A 24,457-nucleotide genomic window follows, 5' to 3' on the forward strand; every position below is an offset into this window, starting at 1 on the left:
AAGCCCAGGTGTCTATGTGGAAGGCTTGAAATAAGAACTCAAGGCCAGTAGCATGCCAAGTACCTACTCCTCGCAAATCCCGCTTGTCCTCATTATTGTCCATGTTTTTGTTTTGCTACAAGGAAGTTGTAACATCATCTTAAAAAATAACAGGTATTTTGACTACTCTCTCTTTACAACCTCAGTAACAGGCAACTCCAGCTGCTCTACAAAAAACCCTCTTACTATTCAAGTCACCATAGAATATTCACAAAATACTCTTCTCCATGTCCGAGCAAAAGTCACTTGCTTTACATGCCCATCAAAACCACTAACATCTCAGGGCAATAACTGAGTACTTGGAAATAACACAATGTCAACATTTACAATTTTAATACTAACAAAAGAAACCTGACAGTTTAAGAGGCACCTACTACGTTGCAGTGCTTGCAAGTTACCTTATAAGTTCCAGTTGAGCAAGTTCTTGATTTGCTTGAAATATTGGTTTTTTTGTAAAAAGTTCCCCCAGGATGCAGCTGTAAAACAGTTTTGCACAATTCCATCATTATGGCTTTCAACACAGATTGATAGAAACAGTTAAGATTTATTTTTGGCTTGTGTTTATGCTTGCTACTCTTCTGTACCAAACTCTTACCCACAGCTCCAGACATCGATAGCTGGCGTGTATCTTTCTTCTCCAAGCAGAAGTTCAGGAGGCCGATACCATAATGTAATAACTTTGTTGGTATATGGTCGGCTGTTGGGGAGGAGGAAAAAGAGAGGACTATCATTTTACTACGATCTCATTTCTGAAAAAGTGATATTTTGAAGGACTTCTGTGGTGCTGTTTAAGAACAGTACAATTTTCCACTCCCTTTTCCTAATTTTAGTCCTGCAAAGCTGCACTGCACAAAAGCAAACACAACCGTCTGACTGAGGCTATCAAAGGACAGACTGAAGATATAAGTAATAATCACATAGCCTTCTCAATGCTATGTGAATCCCATATCTCAATTATTATTCAGATAGAAATACTGCATATTTATTACATTGCTAGTCATTTCAGGAGAAGGACCTGTTTGGATAAAACCAGAAATTTCTGGGCAACTATTATTAGAATACCGAATGTAGGACCTCTACAAGCATTTTATAAAGACGACAAAAAGTCACTTTCCCCTCTGTAAGTAGGGGCAAAAGAGACAGAGCCTTTTTTGTGAACTACATCCTTCAACAATTTTGATTCCAAAGCCTGGAACGCTTCCAGTATCTTCCTGTATTTCACAACATCTTTAATTCTCTACAGCTCTAACCAGAAGTTTTGGTCACTGGGAATAATCCTTTCCATCCTCACATTCAGGCAAGGATTTCCACTATCTTAGACACGTAATTTTTTTGTGGACAGGTTGAGATACAGCATCAACAGAACAGTTCACAATGGAAGGCAGAAAACAGATGTTAAGTTTTGTGTTTGCTTCAGCCAAGGTGTCTTAAAAGTGATTCCAAAATTCTTTCAGTTTTAATAATTCCCTCTTACCAATACTATGTAACTCCAAATTGAAAGCAGAGTAACATCAAGTGCAGAGTTTGAACAGCCATAGCATAAAGTCTAACAAGCTCTTATAACATACTCAGTGGTACAGGTATCACTTCTGCAAAATCACCCAAGTCTTTTTTTCATTAAGGAGCTCCCCAATTAATTTTTAAAATGTAGTATGTTTTTGGAAACAATCCCATCATTTGTTGTATTTATCTCTGAAGCAATTATTCCTCTATGAAATGTTTACATGGTATGGACTTTCTCTACAGATACACCACTCATATATTAGTATACAGTGCTTTTTATTTGAACAGATGTTTTCTTACACAATCTGTCATATCTCCTACTCCAAACATATTAAATCCACCAGAATAACATTTAAAGGAGCACAACTACAACAACCAATGGGAATTTACTTAATTTACAATTTACAATGGGAATTTACTTAAAATGAAATTTTAATTTCTTTCCTATTATGTTCCTAGTAAATTCTGTTCCCTTCTGAAAAGTATATAATTTTAAACAACAGAAAAACAAATGTAAAATACATGAATTTAAAGCAGCAGCTATTATACACTTGTCGGTATACATTAATTACACCCAATACTGCAGGTCAGAAGCTAGTAAGAAGGAAAATGAATGACAAAAGAATTGTCAAAAATCTACTAATGAGATTCTAATTATCCTCCCAAGTTCAACTGGCAATTCTATTCGTTAGTAGAACTACAATTTAATCTTGGCTTCATTTATGTATAATGGCATAATAATGTTGCTGTTTGATATACAGTAAAATCTGTTATTTGCGCTATAAAGACACTGAACTTTTCAATCGTTCAATTCTTAATGAACAGAGTTTTACAAGCAACATTTAAATTAATTTAAAAACAGACATTAAACCCCCCCATGGTAAATCAGAGAAGAAAAAAATTAAGTCAATTTGGTGCATGTTAAAATAAGAAGGTAGGATGGCATCAATCCCTTTTATTATAAGTACATCCAAACAAAAAAATAATTACCCAGCAGCTGCTTAAGATTATCTTACCCTGCTACTATATTCAACATTTTCCATAACTGTACTTAAGCATATGTTCCTGAAAGAACAGCTCAGAAGACAGTGAAACTAATGCTATCAGATTCAACAACAAGCTCAGAGCTCTGTGAGAAAACAATACACTCATAGAGCTAACATTATAGACATTATTTCCCAAATCAGGTATGCAGAAATCAAAGTAAGCTCAGGTAGCTAATATTCTCTGTAGCCAACCACCCGATGTACATACTAGTGTAACGAACATTTGGCCTGAATTTTGAAAATCCAGTTCCACATGACAAATGCATGACATTACAATATAAATACTGAAGTTCTTAATCATAAAAACTGTGCACCTGTTTCCTGGAGTACAAACATAACGAAGCCAAGAACAACAGAAGCACAAGTCACAAGAAGTTTCAGAATAACTTTTATTTAAACTCATATCTCTGTTTCCAGCAGATTCAACAGCACTGACTGCCTAAAGAATACAATGAACCTCTTCAAATGTAAGGTTAAATCTTACACAAAAGTAATGCCTTTTGAAAAGAAATTGTGTACGAATTTGTCAGTAAAAAAATTTCACTTTCCCTAAATAAACTTTTCCTAGGTATACCAACAGAAAGAATGTACTTTACGTTTACAAGACCAGAAACTAATAGTAAAAATCTACATATCAATGCACCTACTTAGGACTGCAACTCCTCATTTCCAATCAATATATGGCCACTCTCTACAGTTATTTACCCAGAACACTTGGAAAAGCAATACACTTGCACAAAGAGAGTTTTGTGGCTTTATGCAGTATAAGACAACGTGCACTCTCCATTTCCTAAGCAATTACTTGTATTACAGTACAATAACATCTGCTCTAAACAGTCTTCTTTTCTGGCCCTCAGAGTTATGTAAAAAGATTAAACTTCTGAATGCTTTTTTCACAGTATAATTATATCTTACCTTTCTTCTGAGTTGTACAGCCGAGCAAGCCCAAAATCTGCAAGCTTTATCTGCCCTCTGGTGGAAAAAGCAAAGAATTATTTGGTGGTTAATGCTGTTAAGATTTCCTCCCCAAAAATCAGGTGAAGTTTGAGATTAAGGCAGCTGCAACTGATCTTCACCAAACCACATTAATGAGGAAACATCTTAGAACCTATACCCTCTTCAGTAAACAAATACACTAACCTACTGAATATCAAAGACAAGTAAGCAAAATTAGGTATGCTCATCAAATGGCATTTACATCACCAGATGTTAGTAAAAATTCAGGTGCAAACTGTAAAGCATTCAAGTCAGTAACTCTGCAAGAAAAAACGGAGGGAAGAAACTGCAATTTTCTCATGCCTTACTGCTAGTATAAGCATTTGTACAAACAGCAGTCGTACTTCCTTCTAGGAAGCCATCAAAGCCCTGTTCTGCTCTTGTAAAGTTTAAATACAGCATTTAAATCAGGGTGAGCAACCAGATAAGGGTTTCTATTTTTGTCAGCAGCCAACTTGCTGAATGACACAACCCCTAACCCCTTCTTGAGTTTTCCCATATATGAGGGGAAGAGTAGAAGATACAGAGCTTTGCCTGGCAGTTTCTACAGCTGAAAGGCACTGCTCAATCCCCAGAATCCCTCACCATCTATAAAGTCTGGAGGATTTAAACAGCTACCTGCAAGCTTCTGTAATACATGAAATGAATGTTGGTATGTTACACAGGGGTTTTGTTTTTTCTGTACGTATGAGTTGTAAAACTCTCATCACTTTCAAATACATGCAAATGTCACTTTCAAATAAATTTTATCAAATTAGGGCAAGACTTGCTGATGTGTATAAGAATGACCATCTTGTGGTAATAAAATATACAGATTGTTGTTTCCTTTCTTCCCCTCAGATGTGTGCTTGGAATTGCTGTAACACTTGGAGAACTCACATAAACAAAGAAATGTTCCCCTCAAATTTACATGTTTATTCCTCAGAGAGCTTATTTGTGGAAGATAAATGTCTTTGCTCAAAAATTCATTGAAGTTGCACATCTAAAAGATCTATAATCCCTGTGTTTGGCTGCAGGCTGTAACTAGTAATGGTGTTTTATAAACATTAGCTTAAAATTATTCAGATCAACTATGAACTTTTTCTTCTTCCAGTGGAAATGTCTAAGGATGCTCAAAAAATATCCTTGGGGAAAAAAACTCTGTATCCTGGAGCAGAGAGCACAGTACAACAGAAAACTCTACCACTACCATAATGCATTCTTCTCCACTGCCAGGTTACACCTCAGCTTCTGCGTTCCCAAATGCGCACAGAGACAGCACCACCACTGGAGATGAGCAGGCAAGCAGGATTAGGTGAGCGTGCAAAAGGAGTGATGTGGACACATGTGTACATCTGTTTAGGGGTCCGTATCACAATCCAGAACTGCAACTAATCTAATGTTAATTTGTTATAAGAAAAAAAGGAGGAGAAAATGGAAAATTTAATTTGGAGTAAGATGGGACAAAACTAGGGCCCTACCAAGAAGAGATCCTTGACTCATTTTGCCCAGTATTTCATCTCCAACAACAGCTAAGCAGATTTTTAGGGAAAACATGTGAACCTGCTCACTTTGGGGCTCACCTTCCTTGTACTTCACCACCCACAGTCACGGTGTTAAGGAGGCTAAAACCAAGTATTCCTGTCTACTCCCTTTAGCAGCTGTTAATGATTCTGCCCATGAATGTGTCTCGTCCCTTTTTGAATCTCCGGTCACTACCCTGGAAACCTCCTGTGACAACAAATTCCAGAAGCTGACTACCTGCTCTGTAAAGATACTCTTTTTTTGCTGTAATAAACCTTGCTCCTACGGTTGCTCCCTGGTTTTAGTACTGCTGGATCTGGTAACAACAGTTCTGTACTGAAGTTACCCACTATGTTCACATAGGCTTTTTATTTGCTGCTGTTGCATGCTGAACAAAAGCGAGTTTACTAATATGATTTGTAATTACAAGAGGTTAAAAAAGAAACAAACTCTTCTCCCCATTTCATTATGGCTGTAACTGCAAGCCAAAGCATGTTTGAACATGCCTGATGACATATTATTTTAAAGCATTATCCTGACTGATAAAGATGAGGACCTCAGAATTATGTCACAAAGAACCAGCCTAGCCACACTTCATCTTGAACTGAGATTACAAAAAGAATACACATCAAACATTTATTTCCTAAAATTCTGCTTTAATATATTTGAACTCAAGATAATTTCCCCCCACTCTGACCTAAAAGATTCAAGTTTTAATCCTGCTGCTTTAACACAGGGAAGTTTAACAAACAATTGTAGGATCCAGTGTTAAGCAGTAACGTGACCAGATCAGTATTTTACAATTGATTTTAAAGAAACCAGACAATCTAAAAAAAAAAAAAAAAAAAAGTTTTGCTAATGACAAAGTGAACTGTGCAGATTAGAAGAAAGATTTAAAGATGTTAACACACAATTTTTTTATATACTTGAAGTAATATCCATACCTATTATTTAGTAGAATATTTGAACATTTGATATCCCTGTGCAAAAAGTTCTTCTTATGGCAATAGGCCAAGCCCTCCATCAGCTGTCTCATAAATGATTTAATATGGTTTTCATTAAAATGAACCAAACCAGATTCCAGCAGTCCCATCAAGTCATGGTCCATATATTCGAATACCAGGTAAAATGCACCTAGGAAAAGAAAGGGAAAGGGGAGGAGAAATAGAAAGAGAGAAACTGATTTAACAGTAGTCCAAAGCACTGCTGCTCCCTACTTTTGAAAGCTGGAAGTATTTTCCACACAACTATTTACATTTTCTGCAATATTTATAGCTGTACCTCATATCCAATAACAACAATGAAGTATAGTGCAGTAAAATGTTTTCATAATATTGGTTTTTTCCAGATAAACAATTATTCTAGTCAAATGTTTGTGAAAACAAATATAATTCTACCACATGGCACTTTAATCTAGAGGCACATGTACTCTCCCTATTGGGTCTCCATCGCCATCCATTTTATTTAAAGAAAAATTAACTGGGTTAATATACCCTGTGTAAAGTTTGTGGAGAAATCTAGAAACAAAGTATGTACAGCATTAGTTCATCTTGCATGAATCTGTGACTGATTTTTTTAAGCTCTTAGTGTGAAATTAGGTCAGAAATAAGCCTGCCCTTTTCAGACTAGAAGTACCTATAAGACAAGACAAAATGAGAAAGCATAACTAACCTAATAGCAACAGCAGCTCTGTAAAGATGAGTTCATATTCCAAGCTGCCACACACATACATTAAGCATAATAGAATCTGGTCTTATCTCACATTACCCTGTGTAATTCCACAAATAAAGCTATTAAAATGAAGGCTTTTTGATATAAATAAGTATTATTGAAGAGGAAAACTGCTGAGTACTTCAGAAGCAGCAATAACCAATCTCCAGCACAAACACCCTGAGAACAATCTACTTCTCAGTACTTAATTCTTCCCCTTCTTCACTCTGGGGCAGAGAAGACGGCGCAATCCCTGTAGAGCACTGGTGGCAATGCAGAAAACACATTCAAGCGGGTCCATCCACCTTCCATTTTCAAAAGCCTCCCCCAAAAAAGATTTCAAAGCCACCACTCTGAAGTGCAAATAGCTTCTGCCCAACAAGAACTCATTGCAGGTTTTAGTTCCTAAACAAGAAGTTTCAATTCAGAAGCTAGTGAAAGTCTTGGAGCAATAATGACAAGTCAGCTTGCCAGAACATACATGCAGACAGCCAAATTCTAATGAACTGACTTGTTTTCTTGCACAGTAGCTGAAAAGGGAAGAAAGAGTGCTAAATCCATCTGCTATTTAACAAACAGAAAAAAGATTACTTAAACTTATAACAAAGATCAGCGTAGAGCAGCTAAACCACAGGCCATTGCATAACACACTCTGGGTTCATAGTTTCAAATTTAGGTCCTTTTGTCCTGCTGTATGTTATATGGAGGAAGTAAAATACTGATCATAAAATACCCGATAGTGTGCACAGAGGAAGTGGAGCAGGAGGTAAATCCAGCAGGTACAACCTGATCCCACCACTTCAAAAAGAAAGGAGGAAGTATTAAGAGCCATAAATAACTAAAAGAGTGCTAATACTGGCATAACTGAGTTAATCAATGCAGCTCACCAGATCAGCATGGTAAAAGCACAGAGGGTCTTAATCTTGGTCTTTTAAACCAAGATAGCTGGCAACCTGGTGTTAGGTCTACTTCTCTGACAGCTGAAGTATGAACCATGACGTATTTTAAGATGCCTTGAAACAAAACACCTGTTATTAATGCTGCAGTGCCAGAATAGTCTAGATACGCCCTTCAGAGGACGTTAGCTCAACAAAATTGAATACCAATGATCTTGGTATCTTCTTTGTCTGGAATACACAGGGAAGTTAACTCTGTCATGGCAGCAGGCTACACTGTGTGTACATGACAGGAAAAAAGACTGTGAAGGGTCGGTGGGATTGCACACTTGTTTAGTAAGAACAGCTGAACCCAGGTTTTCTTGTTTGTATGCAAAGTAGGCTCCATGCCTTGAGCAATTTCCTGCTCTGCCTACTAGCTAATGGAATTTTTCACCATTATTTATAAGTAGCAATCACAACTGTGATTACCCTCATGCAAGAAGGAAAGCTGACAACAATGGAGACAATTCATAAATAAAAGAATAGTACCTGGGAGATGACATTTAATTATTTATATTCTCTGCAACTCTCAAAGAAACACACACTAGCACAATGTAAATGCTAAATGTTCCTTCCATATTAGAGCAAATGCACAGATCCATTACACTTACGCATTATTACCTACCTATACAATGTTAGAATTTGTTTTAAAAAGAAAAACTGACAAAGCTGAATCTTCATTGGTTATGAGAATCTATTAAACCTAGTCTACTAGCTATGGCAGTCTAACCACTAAAACCTGATTTACAGTATTACTCTAACTATATTTGGAAGCGATTGTAGCTGCAAAGAAGGCACAAACTGAAGTGAAACTTCTGTTAGTTTATTTCTAGACAAATGTGGTTCCCTTTTCTGACAGAGGTCTACAGTTTCAGTCAACAAAACAGTTACACTGTTCCAGTTGATCATTTCAAACCTCCATCCGTTTTCATCAGATCAGGGGATCTGATCCTTCATAACAGGGAAAGAAGCTATTGATATTCAGGAAGAAGGAAACGGTCATGGAAGACTTTACAAGTGAATTACGCCCAGGCAGAAGTCTGCTTATTACAGCATAGCCTGAGTTCGAGTTTACAGCATCCTTTAGTTCAATCAAGGAGGCAGCCTACAGTCCATTTCCACGTGCTGCAACAGAGCACTAGCAGGGGGTTTATGTCTTGGGTGCCCCATTTCCTTTGCTAATACCACACAGCTCATCTCCATTCCTTCATCTACCAAGATAGTAAGAAACCTTAATGTCACTGCACATTGACGGAGTAGCCGCTGGAACAGCTGAACAGTAGTAATATTGCCTACGTTGAGCAACCTGATCTAGTGGAAGGTGTACCTGCCCGCAGCAGAGGGGTTGGAACTAGATGATCTTTCAGGTCCCTTCCAACCCAAACCATTCTATGGTTCAGTGATACTCCTGAATATGGGATAAGAGAGAGCAGCTGAATCTATTGCGGAGGTATACAATAAATAAAGACTCACATGGATGGAAACAATCCTCACCTTACTCCTTTTATTTGCACTTAAGAAAAAGTTATCTTTTTGACCATTTTGTCAGTTAGGATTGGTAAGGGTCAGAAAGTGAGGTACCAGTTTAGAATAATGAAAGGATTAACATATCTCCTCCTCCTGTTCATATATTTCAAGTCATGGAGCTCTAACAGCAGCAGTTTTCTTAACCAAAACACAAAATGAGTTGGTGTATAATGATGTAAAAAGCTATTGATCCAAAATGAGTAAGACAGCAAAACATGGCACTGATCTGTAATACACAAAGGATTTTCTGAGGGACCAAAAAGCCTGACAAAACATACTTTGTATTTTTGTCACACAGGTAGGCTCTGGATTTTTTTTGGACTGTCATCAAATCATACAGATTCAACAAAGCAAGACATCAAGTCATGCATTTATTCCCTAAATAAGATACAAGTGCTTTGGGCTGGGTGAGGTGGGGGGGGAGCAGCAGGGGAGAATGATGCAAAAGCCTACATAGATGACATCTTTTAAGCAAATATTTTCCAAATATTATTTCATGGGGAAAGTGTTTGGGGTTTCACAAAATATCTGATTAGATACAGATCAGACGAACTGGGAGACTAGAGATGTCTTATTATGTGCAAATTTTAATTCAGTCCTTGTATACATGTGTTACGATAGCATCTTGAAATACAAAAATGCTTAAAAAGACAAAAGGATCCCTGCCTCATTCAGTGCACGGTATGTACAATGTTGAGGTGTTGAACAGGTTTTCAACATTTTGTTCTGTACTCATTGTTCAGAATGAGGCTCCATCAGATTTTATTTTGCTAATAAGCCGCCTCAGCTTCTTTTATGCAATACGTATTTTCCCCCCTTGATTGATTAGAGATCATAGAATGGTTTGGCTTGGAAGGGACCTCAAAGATCATCTAGTTCCAACCCCCCTGCTATGGGCAGGGACACCCTCCACTAGACCACGCTGCCCAAAGCCTCATCCAACCTGGCCTTGAACACTTCCAGGGATGGGGCCTCCACAACCTCTCCGGGCAACCTCTTCCAGTGCCTCACCACTCTCACAGTAAAGAATTCCTTTCTAACATCTAATCTAAATCAACCCTCCTTCAGCTTAAACCCATTACCCCTTGTCCTGTCACTACACTCCCTCATAAACAGTCCCTCACCATCTTTCCTGTAGGCCCCCTTCAGGTACTGGCAGGCTGCAATAAGGTCACCCCAGAGCCTTCTCTTCTCCAGGCTGAACAAACCCACCTCTCTCAGCCTGTCCTCACAGGAGAGGTGCTCCAGCCCTCTGATCAGCTTCATGGCCCTCCTCTGGACTCTCTCCAACATCTCCATGTCTCTCCTGTACTGGGGCCCCCAGAGCTGGACGCAGTACTCCAGGTGGGGTCACACAAGAGCAATAATTGGATTATATTTCCTCTTCCATTGCCTTAAAATTTCTCTTCCAGTACTCATGATACACTCTATTCCAAGACAGGTTTAAACAGAATTTCATCAAGCAGAGCTTGAAAGCTAGAGAAGAAATTGTCCAGCAATTCCTTGAAGTTCCTTACATTCAAATTCCTTGAAGTTCCTTAAACATTCATCTTTTCTTTCTACTCATGTTTTACAAACCTATTTTGTAATTTGAAAAACACCTAATAAAGGCATAGCCGCTGAATTAATCACCTTAAGACTAAAGAAAGCATCACTGCAATACTCATTTTTCCATTTAGATATCACAGCACTTTAAGACAAATTTAGTGTAATAAAACCAGAACTCCCGCCCCTTTTTTTTGTTTACATTTTCACCCAATATTAAGTTTTTATTTGATGACAGTGTTATCCTCCTGTTATTCTCCCATTGTTCAACTGTCTACCAAGTTCAACTGCATTCTCCTCTTGAAACAAATCCAACCCAAACTGCATGTACATGGAAACACGTTCTGAAACAGGCATACCAGCCAAGGGCATAATGCAGCCCTAGGCGTAAATACTGTCCTTGTTTCATCGCATACTACAGGCAAATACAAAACTGAACAAAAAACTTAAAGCAGAGGAAAAGTAAACCAAACATATCAGAAATATTTGATTAATGATCAGGGATTTTTCTCATTTTGCCGTAACATAGATCAAGTTGAAAAGCCACACAATTAGGTCCAGACCAGACTCCCCATCCAGTGCACACAAACAGGAAGCACCACTCAAGCAGTCGCACGATTCCTGATAACTTAGCTGTAGCATGAAAACTATTTGGGTAAGAAGTTTCTATCAGCTATTTCGGGAGCAGCAAGGCAAGCTGCGGATCATTAGAGGTTTCTGAAATTCAGATCAGTTTGATTTTAGTCAGCTTCTCAGGAAACCTGGATAAAGCTAGCTACAATACAAGTAAGTAGAGAAGGAACCCAGTAGTGAAGTACTCTGATGACTAAATGATCGCTGTCACAGGCTCCTTCCAAACCACAAGCTTTCAGACACACTGAGTATCCTTGACAGCTGTGAGAAAGTAACCTGCTAATCATGCGATCATGTACGACAGTGTCCTTTTGACACGTGTACTACAGTGCTGTCAGGACAAATACTGACTTCATGCCTAAAAAGGTTTGTTAATTTGTATTGCAAATTAATTCAAAATATAAGCTATCTAAAGTAAACTTAGATCTTAAAATAAATTGCAGAAACACACACACAATACAAATAGATAATCCACATGCAGGAAAAAAAAAAAAAGCTGTGATGTTAACCAGATCTTTTTTTATTAGAGTCTCCCATGCAAAGTTTTACATCCTCCCTCAGGTTAGCAATTGAAAATGCCTCTTCCAGTCAAAAGGAGAGAGACGTCAGTCAGTACACCTACTGGTTTTACATTCACAACAACAAAAGCTAAGTCAGGTGCTCTCCATGTGTTTAGTAAAAAGAGATCATGGCAGTCCCATACCTAAACTGTTGAGCACTGCCAAACAGCTTCTAGCTGATAAAGACGCAACTGAGAACTGAAAGACCATCTCAAGTGCCCAAAGAAAAAGACAGACACTTAAGTCACATAAATCACAGACTCACTGAGAAAACAAACCAGAGCTGACAAAAGTCCAAAGTAAGCAGGGCCTTTTTTCCAATGATTCACTTTATAACTGATGAAGTGGCTCAACTAACTTAGCTTATGAGGTGTATAGATTTGAATATACCTAGGAAGTAGCTCTTTGTTTTCAACTTCTGTTTTAAATCTTGTTTTCTTCAATTACTGTTCTACAGGAAACGTCACACAATCTTTCTCACACAAAGAGAAGATGAAGAGCTTCTGTAAAGTACAATCCTCCTGCTCCAAATGGATATGAACTGAAGTTCATGAACGTGAACCCCAATTAAATTGAACTACCATCAAGCAAACAAAAAGCAAAGGAAAGTTAAGTTGCCAGTAGACTTGGTCGTAAGCACCAACAGCATCAGGCTACTTCTACTACTGTTGAAGACTGACACCCACAATTGCTCCTGCACTAGCTCACTAGAAGAAAACATTTTCAACAAAAATAATGAAGTTCTAAGATTTTTAGGAAAAAACTGAATGGAAACTACAGCTCATCAGTGCTATCAAGTCAAATGAGGCTTTATGTTCTGAGAGAAACAGAGTAGGTTTTGGCAGTATGTTCAGCAGATATTTTTTTTAAGTCAGCTGTTACACAGACATACACACAAGACAGAATACAAACTGAGTCATGTATTCCCATTCCTAAGCTTGTGTGTTCGCGTATCTCCCTCTGAATGACAGGTAGGAGAGAAAAGCCTACATGAGAAACATACAAAATGGATACTCCTCGCCACACCAAACATGCATTTTACCTGGCAGGATTGTGCCTCAGAATCAAGATCTTACCTTCCCAATTAATAATCAGTAATGCTGATCATCAAGCATGTCTTACACGTAATGAAGACTGCAAAAGGTAAAAACTTCAGATCTTCAGTATAGCAGATCCATGTATCACCCACTCAGCTGTGTACACGCCCAACCTATACAACCAATTGTTGCTGACTGATGTGCTGTATTTCCACTGATAGAAATACCTTTATAACATATGTACAACACTGCTTCAATGTGTTACATTTCTTTTTCTATTGGTTGGTTGAGAAAGAATAAAATCAATCCTATCTATTAAAGCTGTTCTTAGCATTAAGCTTATACGCTATGCTGGACAGGATAAAACACAGATATACTTTTCTTCCACTTTAAGAAAGTGAAACACACAAAATATTGAGACAAGGCAGATACATAATCCTGTGTCTTCCAAACTTTTGAGTCACTTAAAAACATGTAACACAGCTCAAAGTATCAGGACAAAGTTGTACAAGCCAAGCCATGGCTGGTTTGCAGGCCAATGTACTTAAAAAGGATACTTAAAAAGTATCCTTAAAACAAGTACTGTACAAAGTGTACCGAATATTTACATAATTGTCAGAAAAGTAAATTTGCTGCATTTTAAATTACTGAGATCTAACAAAAAAATCCTTAAGTGAATAAGTAGATGAGTAATAGGTCAGGATATGATAGACCTCCTTAGATACAAAATTAACTTTACTCATATTAACTAGAGGAACATGTGTTAGCAGAAATGTTCTCATTCCCTACTTTTACAAATGGGATTATCAGGCAGCATTTTTTTTTAAGATCTATATTTCAAAGATAAGGTAAGCATATAACACACATTAAGCAGAAGCATGCTCAGAGGACAAAACACTTTGCTTCTACTGTAAGCTCTTCCTAAGACATCACTAGGACTTTTATAATGGTTCCATCATAAGCCAAGCAATCCACTTTTGTGTTTGCAATGGTTTACTGTGAAAATGACCAAACTTCCTCCTGCTTGCATTCATTCCCTGTGTTGACTACAATTTGGCCACGTCATCTCAGCTATAAATCCCCACATCACAATGAACTACTCATTAGAGAAATACAGAATGCAGTGCCTGAAAAAAACCAACTGCCATCTTTTCACAGACAAATCGTAATAGCAGAGTCTCATTATCATGCTAATGCTTTCAAGAGACTATCAGAAACTAATTTTATTCTACCATCTCCAGAGAAGCCCCTTCCTTTGCAAATTTTCTGAAAATGTAACTGTTTTAATAAGCTGTTAAATAAGAATGAGAAATTAAATTGAAAACAATATCAAAAGCACAAATACAGGCTTGGACAAAAAAAAATTACATTTGAAATTAATGAGACACAGTTTGAAGTACACCAAAAAAAATTACAATTCAATCCTAGACATGGCACCAAACAAAAAGGGAGAAAATTAATTAATGAGTCATTAAGTATTTAGTCAAGGCTCAGTGTGGTCTCATTAGCCAAGTAGGTTAGACCTAATTAAAACTTAGTACAAGATTCACACGAAAAGCCTAAACTGGCTGTTGCAGACTGTCAGAGTTCAGAGTGGGTGCTGACCACTGAACCTGCACATATCTAGAGAAACTCCTTTGCTAGATGCTTTCTACTTTTAAACACAATAAAAAAGTGTGTCAGTGCTGTATACCCTTCAAGGTATTTTCCTGGCATCTTTAGAAAGTATAAAAGGCCAAACTAATTCCTGCTTAATTGTGACAGCCATCTTCTGACTCATCACAACGTCACCTGGTATTTCTGCTGCTGGCTATGCAGTACATACGGTGTTTTCTACCTGCACTGGTGCTGGGCATGCTGTATAGAAACTCAGGGAGAGAGAGCAGGGAAGAAGCACAGGTACCACATTCCAAACACCCTCCTCAGCCAAACCACATATCAACTTGCCCCCAGGACACTAAAATACCACAAAATTATAGGTTGATAAGACTTGGACCTAAAAGGAAGTGGCAAAATGACCACTCCGATATTCAAAGTACCAAGCAACAACACTGTATCACTTCCACTGTATTTGCTTGATTCTGTGGGCTAAGGAGGTCACAGTTACTCAAACAAGTCAGACTTAACACTGAAGGAACCAAAAAAGTAAGAGTTTGCATACCTTCTATTTGACTAAAAACACCACCACCACTACACAAATCTTGCATTTTTTTTCTTCCCATTTATCCTTCTTCTAGCTTTCAAGACACACATACCCAATTATGAAAAAACTAAACCACAATTCAGATAAAACAGAGGCCTACAATGAAAAACACCTCTTCAGCATTGAGTCTACAATAGTCTAAATTATATGAGAAAATACTACAAGGAAAATAAAAGGTTAAAAAAAGCTCACAATTAAGAGCTTCCTATTGTTGCTGGCCTCCCTAATCCGTGAGCGTCAAGGAGTCAAACATCTGTTCCTCTCCAGCAAAACTGGAATCAAGTAATAATTTTTTCTATCCTATAGAATATTTGCAAAAAATGTTTCTATGAGCAAAAGGCACAGCTGAGTTAAATAAAGGACTTCTAATAGTAATCAAATAAAAATTAAAATGTCTTGTCAAGCATCACAATTTGCAAATAAATTTTTTAATGAAGCTTAACTTCAAATCCAGCATAGCAGACTGTCATACTAAGAACAGGACCAGAAAGAGCTACCCTCCTGTGTTAGCATACATACCTTTGTCCTTCTTGAAGTCCAAAGCATCTTCCTTATCTGTCACTATTTCCTTCATGTTGATAATACTTTGGTGATTAAGCTGTCGCAGAATCTTAATCTCCCGAATAGCTGTAATTGGAAACCCTTCCTTTTCATTATCCAGACGTACTTTCTTTAGTGCCACCATTTCCCCTAAGAGAAAATTTAAATAAAAAACCCTTCAGATTAGCAAGCAAACTATGGGATTTAGTATTGGGTTTGTTCATTTGTTTTTAAAACCCTTCTCATTTGTTACTATTTCTGAATGCATCAGCCTTGGTTGCACCAAACACTATGCTGAATGGAAATAGAATTAACCGTTGTTGGGAAACAATCACATGGAGAAGCAAAACTATAAATGAGAATTTTCAGCTACCCACTGCAAGGCTTGTCATCATCTTCCTGCATACCTCGCTCACCTGTGTCCTGATATTCCACATCGAGTCTATCAATAAACTCCCATATAAGAGTGATTATCAACAGCAGCTTCAGAGACAGAAGCCTGTATCTGCTCTGGATTTCTTATTACTACCTCACCACAGGTCAGAATGCATATATCTAGCCAGAAATACTACATAGTTCAAGATATGAGTCAGACAACTAAAGAGTTCTCAAATTCCACAGCATACTTTCTACAAGCAGAAGTGTCACTGCCATGCTTACAGTGAGGAGCAATTTTCCTTATTATTTTACTGCAGGTTGGGCTGGATGAAGCTAGATTCTGCAAAATGGCAGCAACATGATCTGCTCATGATGGAGGATATCTAAAGACTGTATGCCAGGAATTTTATTGCTGTCTGGGAAGTATATTGACAGTACAGATATCTTTGTAAGCCCTAAAAAGGACTTATCCTACACCTGAATGCCAATCTTCACACAGGATTTGAATTCAAAGCTAATGGAAGGTTTGCTGTAACTATATGGACCCACTCAATACAGACAGCAACAACTTCTACTGGAGGTTAAGAAATGACACCACACATTAATAACCTGAAGCTTGCCAAAGAGGCAATACAGTTATGATGGATTAAGGAGTTAAATGTGCGATGAACCAAATAACAAGAGAGCAGGAAGAAACTCCTAACAATGATTCGCAATGGTTCCCAAGGTAGTAGCTAAAAAATAAAATCTGTGACAGTTCAACTTAAGAATTAAAGTTTGCAAACTGGGACAAGCACAGGTGAAGAATAAAGAAGGAATTATAATGACACTGCTTATTCTTCTGGAGATCAGAAAGAAGGAACTGAGACTGGTATGTGATCCTGTGTGATTCAGTTACTGCTGAAGCAGAAAATTATCCAGCATTTAAAGCGTGCACAAATAAGCCAGAAGGGCAAGCAGTCACAGAAAGAACCACTAATTAAACATAAAACGATCAAGCAACATACAGCACATATGAAGAACCAATTTAAATGCATTATCTATTTAGAAGTAATGACAATATTCTTAAGTATCACAGTGGTGACTGCTTGCTCGTTTGAGCAATAGTTTAACATGAAATCTAAAAATTATGTCATTGTTTTGTCATAAGTCAGTTATACTGCAAGAAAAATACCCAATAGGCAACACTTCAAGGCTGTGTTGCAGAGAGGCAGATTGTCTTCCTACTATCAGCTAGTGACTATCAGAGACATTAGAAGGCAGAATACTACAGGTTTTACTCAATATAAAAACAAAACCAAAATATCCAGTTCACTTTAGAATTGTAATTTACCTTTTTGAACTTACCTGTGTCTTTATCCCTAGCTTTGTAAACTTGCCCATAAGTGCCTTCACCAATAATACCAATGATATCAAATTTATCCACACAGCGCTTTCCCCAATCTATTTCTTTTTCTTTTGTTTCACCATGTCGTGGTCCACATATTCTAGAAAACAACAAGTATTTCTAAGAATACAGCTAATTTATCTTAAGGATTGTCTTAACCTTGAAAAAAAACCTCAACACAAAATATTTATGAGACGTTATTAGATAACTGGCTTACTACCATCAAGTGGCGATAAACCACGCAGTTTGATTCAAGTCTAAATTAATACTAAAAAAGTCATTACGAAGCAGAAACATTTTTAAAAGAATGTATTTTAAAGAAACAATTATCACTTCTACTTGCTTGACAGGCTTTTAAAAAAAAGTCTAATAAACATACTTTGGTCTTCTCTTGCTGTGTAACTGAACTGCTGGTTTCTTTTCTTCAGGACTTTTGGATAAGTCAGCTCCTCCTGGCAACTCAGGTGGAAGTGGCAAGTCTGCAAGCAGATGGCGAAGTTTCTTCTCTGCTTCTTTAACTGACTTCACGGAAAGATTCTCTCGCAAACTATTAAAAAAGACACAATTTTGCTAATAAGTTGAACACAGTAGAATGATATTAACATACATAAGGGAAAACCTGTTGGAATTATTTTTTTAAAATACATTGTAGGCTGCTGGTTCATCAACATTTGAAATCTCTGCTCTTAGAATTTGCAGGACTTTTGATTTATGGATTACAAATGGCTCACAAACAGCTTCTTGGAAGATGCACAGCTAACTACCAAAATTCTACAGAGACTATGAAATCAGATCTTTCTGGTGAAAGCTGAGGTTAGATGACAAGCCTTACCAAGCCAGACTTCTTCTGCCGCACAAGGTCTTTCTCAAACTTATGGCCTAGACTATTAAGAATATTTAGAGCTCAGGTGCTGCCAGACATCAGAAGTGTAGTGGTAAAATCTGTACTCTGACTTCCCATATAATAGAGATTACCCTAATCCAGTTCACTATAATGTTGCTCTCCAGAGATAATGAGCTTTGTGGCCACAGTAACACTGCAGGTCATTACGAGGCAGTCCACACCACCTCATTTACAGATTCCAATCTCGTACATTTGCTGAAACACTCCAGATTCAACACATTTCTAGTGATAAGCATGCAAATCAAGTGGAAAAAAAAAATCAGATAAAAAAAATGACTACATGTTTTTCTGCCATGAGTTACTGATATCTGACCATTTTTAATCATCAACCATTATTAGGTAACAGATACTGACAGTCAATCTCTGTCTTGAGAAAAATCCCCCAAACACATGTACAGGAATGTATTTTTTTAACAATTACTATACACAATAATTCTAGAAATGCTCTTCCCATTCTAATGGGGAAATTCTGAAAACATCATATTTCCTGCAGGATTATATTTTTTTTAAAACACATGGTTCCATTTTACCAGAACTTCCTTTAGCTAGATTTGTGCAGCTACTGCGCATCCAGCATTTTTAAACCACAACCATCTCTATATGTAATTACATAACGTTTCTTCCCCACAGGACTCTCATACAGTATTCTCTCTTTAAATTTCAAACTTTGTCATTGCATCAAGAAAACTTTCTGTCATGCTTTGAGGGGACATTTTCCAAGATAGCTGTATTTGCCAAATTGCACTATTCTATTGTCAGCATCCTTCTCTGGGAACCTTTTCTAGAGGTTTTTCTGCAACTTATAATCTATTTAGTTTAACAGACAAAGCATAAACTTCTGTAAATGGAAAGATCTTGCTATCTCCTATCACAGTGAATGCGTATTTTCTTTCTTACATTAACTGCAATTAGCAATCTTTTATTTAATTATATAAAGCATTCCAGTGTTTTGTGTATGGCTATGCAGAACACCTGAATGTCTTCTACCACTTCTCAAGATTCCACTGCCTGAATTTAAAGAGGCACCTCAAGGAAGCACATACTGCCCTCATCACAAATACAATAGTTAGCACGCTATAAAGAATAAAGCACTTTTGGACAGTGCATGTAATTACCATGGTAAAGAAAAATGCTTAATTTTGAATTCATATATTTGTATTTCTCTCACAAAATTTTGCTTCCAAACTTTCAAATATTAGTGAAAGTACAATATATGAGAGGTACTGAAACAGACTTTAAAAGTGGTTTAGGAAAACAGAGGCAGCCAAAAGCAGCCTCTTTTCCAGGCCTGTTAAATCACAAGTCGTGGACCACCAGAACAGCTTTCCCTTTCAACTAACCTACACAGTGGTTTCGCAACACAGCTGTTCCTTTAGGTAGTTTATTTGTGGGTTTAACAGATTCTTACTGAACTTCACAACTGACACAGCGTTAGGAACCATCCAGCTCTGCACAGCATCAAGCTTGCTTTGTTGGCACACTTTCTGCATAGTAATTTTGAGCCCAAGGTAAATAACTTTGCCCTCCTTGCCCCTAAAAAACGTTGAACATTTTTCTTTGATGACTTAAGCTTTATCACAACTTGTAATCACAAGCATTCTGATATGAAGTTTATAACGTCCTATAAGCAAAGCATAAATTACATTCTATTACTTGTTAATTTTTCTAATGCAGCTGTTTGCAAGCCTTAGGCTGTTTTTTTTCTGGAAAGGAGAATGAGCTCAGTGCTGATAGCACCATTTAATTGTAGTTTAACTCCTCTGTGCAGTTTAGCTACACTTAAAACAGGTATTACGCTAAAAAAAATACTAAAGAGAAGCAAGATGAATCCTCATTTCATAACATCATTATTAACACTGCAAACCAGTCATATTTAAACTAGTTAGCCTAGTTTTTAGTTAAAACAGTAAATGTTGCTCTCAAATAACAGTGTCAGAAATCCCATTTACCTAGAGGATGACTTTGTCATAAATTTAAATGCAACCACACATTCACCACACAGATGTGATTCTGAACAACTGGAATGACATTTGCTAGAGTGCTGAAGGGCAAGAAAAAAAAGACTTTTCTTTTACTACTAAAAAAAAAAATCTAATACCTTGTTAGGTTGTATTTATTTGCCAAGGCCTTCTGTGCATCCTAATGTTTACCACAGCATTGAATTACTAGCAAACACAGGAGAAACATTTACATCTCTAGTTATAACTACTATACTAATCAAAGAAACACTACACACTTCTCAAAGAACAAGAGAAGACAGGCTAGTTTCACAGATATGGGATATAAAAGTACTTCATAAGGTTTTGAATCTTTCTTTTACAGTTTGATTTTTTACAAAAGATCTATCACACTTAAATTAGTTATTACTTCAACATTCAGAAATTTTATTTTACTTGTGAAAGTTGATTTCTCGTATACATGTGAGAAGCATGTAACACCACGAGTAAAATCAAAAGTAACTCTTCTCAACTTCATCACCAAAACCAAAAGAAAAGCAGTAAATTACAGCTCAACAGCATAATTTCCCAATACACCTATTGACAGCATGTATTCTCTATTAGGACTATGAAGAGACTTCATGTAGTCTAAACTCAGATGACACTTGGAATAGACATGAATTTCTTCACTACAGACCCATTTTTACGCTTCTAAACTTAACACAAATGACAGGACATGAACCTCACTTCCATTATACATTCTTAAAATAATACTGAGCTCTGAGACAAATTATACGAAAATAACACACAGCTATAAAAACAATTGTCTTCCAAAGGGAAGAGAATCTTTACTTCACACACCCCCAATTTAAGAGTTTTCACATATTGCTACTGAATTCAACTTTTCCCCACAAGTATGTACATGTTCATACCAAGCTTGAAATCTTGAATCCTTGAATGCATCTTTGCATTAGTCCCTAGCTATTATGTACCAGCAATTTTAAATCGTCTTTAGTGTACTTTTTATTGAAAGATTCCTCCTAGACTAAATCCTTCTCTTTGAGAACCACTTAAATTATTTTTAAGATCAAATTCCTTCAGTTCACTAACAATCACCATGTTAAACAACTGAAGAGCAAGAACAAACTACCTATTGCATCAGCCTGATCTATATTTGTTTTCCAAAGGAAGTAACAATAACAATAAAAAAAGAACATACAACAACAACACTAATAAAAAGGAAGAGACAACTCCAAAAAGCAAATCTATGTCACAACTCACCTATCAGTTTCTTTATCTTCAGGCAGCGTGGGAGGCAAAGGCAAGGGTGGCAGTGTGGAGGTTGGTAGTGCAACAATTCGATCCTTGTCCTTGGTTACTACACTTGGTGTACTTGGTTTGCTTTTCTCTTTTACAGTGACTGGTGGCTGTTTTACAACAGTTAATTTATTCTCTTTTACTGCTGTGGGTTTCTGCTTAGTAATTTTGTCTGCAATTAAATTATTTTCTCCTTTTGTTTCAGGAAGCGAGACTTTTGCCTTTGCCTTGTCATTTTTCAAATTTGCGCTGCTTGTAGGAGAAGGCGTATGCTCAGTTTTTATTTTCTTCAGGTCCTTTACATTGTTCACTTGAGGCGCACTTACAGCAGTGTCAGTGCTTCCCTTAGTAGGTGTTGAAGTATTGGAAGCTTTTGCACTAGCTTTGGCTGCCTCAGCAGCTCTTGCTTTTTTGTTTTTGTTCAGTTCAGCAGCCAGGCTACTCTTCAGAGTCAATGTACTAGGAGAAATACTTGAATGACGACTTCTGGATCTAGACAACCTGTGTCTGCTACGAGACCTTGAGTGCCTTGATGAATATGGACTTCTGCTTCGAGATTTTGCTGATCTCCTGTTTCAAAAAAGTTAAGATTTACCCAGTTAAAGATTAGTCTAGCTGCTTTCTCAGTCTATCTGCTTTTTTGACAAACTACTTTTAAACCAATCATCATCACCATACTTCAAGAATAAACAAGGCTATGAAATAGGAGAGACCGTACCTTAAAAAAAAGTCTGCACAGTTAAAAAATCAAGATTTTCCATCTAAACAGGATTTTAGAAAATGTTACAGCTTTCTTATACATACTTTTTCTCATTAAAAAACTGCAAAATACAAGTATACCTATAGGGCAGATAGGTTCCTTTTTCCTCACCACTTATCAGATATTTTTCTCCTTTAAAGAAAATCTGATCCGATGCAACTTGTGCGAACACCTTCAGTATATGCAGTATTTGAGAAAAAAATCAGCTGGCTATGTAACCAGAATTCAACAAAATTAAATCACTGTTACAACATGACAAGAAAAATCTAAATACAACACTGAAGAAGTAAGCAATTTCTTAATTTTTACTTTCACAATGGTCATTAAAATAAGTTAGTTGAAAAAAATACTGAATACTAAAGGCTGCTATGTAACTAACTGAAAGACAGCAATAAACCTTAACTTTCTTTTTTCAAAATTTAACCACATACTTTTTCCCAAAAACCATAAGTACCCAATACTTGTTATAGCTACTAATAAGCAAACATAATCCACAAGTAGGCCCATGCTATGCCTGCATCAGAATAAAGAGACCAATAGAAAGGGGGTGTGTGTGTGTAAATCTAAGCCATCTACAAAATCATAACAGGAAAACAACAGAGAATGAGGGCAGGAGGAAATCTTAACAGTTAGAAAAACACTTTTACTGTACAAAAATACCATTTAACATGAATTATTTTTCATTCAGTTTTCCAGAGGGATATCCTAATTTCCCCAGTAGTTTTGATTCAGTTTTTCATTAAAAGACAAAAGGGAAAAAAAAAAACCCACAAAAAAACCCCCCACAAAAAAACGAATTGGGGTGAAGGGCATGAGAACAAGTAAAGTAGCCTAATCCACTGCTACCACACAGAAACTTTATGAAATAAATGAAATGAAATGTGGGGGGTTTAATCCATTTTACCATACTAAGAATAGTAAGGTTATTCATTCACCAAGATTCTCTTGATGGAAAAGTTAAAGTTTGATGGAAATATATTTCTCTTGAGTATATCACTTAAAGGGGAAGAAAAAGTATAATAAGGATAAATTCATAAGCTGGACAAAGAAAAAAATTATTAAGCAATAGCAAAAATAAGACTTCTTGGAGATACAAGAACTTCAGAGTTCAAAAAATAGCACACCAGTGTATGGAGGCTGGCAAAACTTTAAAGAGAAAAAAACCAAAGCAGCCAACTACAATCGTTATGGTCAGGACTATCCACCCCATGTTAAATTTAATTTTAGTAACAATTAAATTAAATCAAATTTAATATCAACAGAAGAAATAACATTCAGTGCTTCAACTGAATATTTGATATGGTATATGCTTCTATTTTGTGTGCAATAATTACTAATTTCCAAATTTACACAGTTTTCCTGCATTATAAAATGTCTCCTTTCTAAAGCAACATAAAAATTCATTGAGATAAGTCAAAATTATGAAGGAGTGATTCAAAACAATGTGTAGGTGTGCACACTGTACACTGCAGCACAAGCTTCAAAATTCTATAGGTAAAACTGAAATTGATCCAAACGGCTAGAGAACCTTGAAAGCAAAAACAACAAAAAACCAAACCCCACATGACAAGTCTTGGAAACTAACACGGTTCATTTCTATGCCAGAAAGCAGGATTTATAGAATTTTCTGGCATAGCAGGATAACAAAGACAGATGATGATGGTGGTGGTAACAACAATAATAATAATAGTTTTTACACTTCTCATTATTACGTTGGAAATCTAAGTACTAAATCCCAAAGAAAGTTTTCAGAGGTTGGGCCAAACTGAAGTAAAAGTAAAAAAGTACAAAGTTCCATAATATAGAGTTATGATGGTGTAGTAGGTAGAAAAAGGAGGGCCAAGACTATCCAGACAATACATACACTTCAAATTCTAGGTCGGAGCTCTCCGCACACTGTTATCTCACTTTCTGAGAGGAATTATTATCTCAAGCAGAGGTATGCTGCTACAGATCCACACCAGCTGTAGAATCAGTATAATTATGTATCTCCA

At 36.8% G+C, this 24,457-nt stretch overlaps 1 protein-coding gene across 1 annotated transcript in view; it reads right to left on the reverse strand.

Annotated features, from left to right (window-relative positions):
- Positions 1–22,275, reverse strand: part of CDK13 (cyclin dependent kinase 13) — a gene marked incomplete at its 5' end in the record, with an annotated part of 34,177 nt that extends 11,902 nt beyond the window's left edge. The window contains 8 exons of the mRNA XM_075747037.1: positions 438–515; positions 635–736; positions 3,504–3,560; positions 6,032–6,221; positions 15,760–15,930; positions 17,506–17,645; positions 17,925–18,092; positions 21,668–22,275. Of these exons, the coding sequence (XP_075603152.1) occupies positions 438–515; positions 635–736; positions 3,504–3,560; positions 6,032–6,221; positions 15,760–15,930; positions 17,506–17,645; positions 17,925–18,092; positions 21,668–22,275 (1,514 nt within the window). The remainder of the gene's footprint in view (positions 1–437; positions 516–634; positions 737–3,503; positions 3,561–6,031; positions 6,222–15,759; positions 15,931–17,505; positions 17,646–17,924; positions 18,093–21,667) is intronic.
- Positions 22,276–24,457: the final 2,182 nt, after the last annotated feature.

This window comes from Balearica regulorum, chromosome 2 (genome assembly GCF_011004875.1).
Source record: "Balearica regulorum gibbericeps isolate bBalReg1 chromosome 2, bBalReg1.pri, whole genome shotgun sequence".
NCBI lineage: Eukaryota > Metazoa > Chordata > Aves > Gruiformes > Gruidae > Balearica > Balearica regulorum.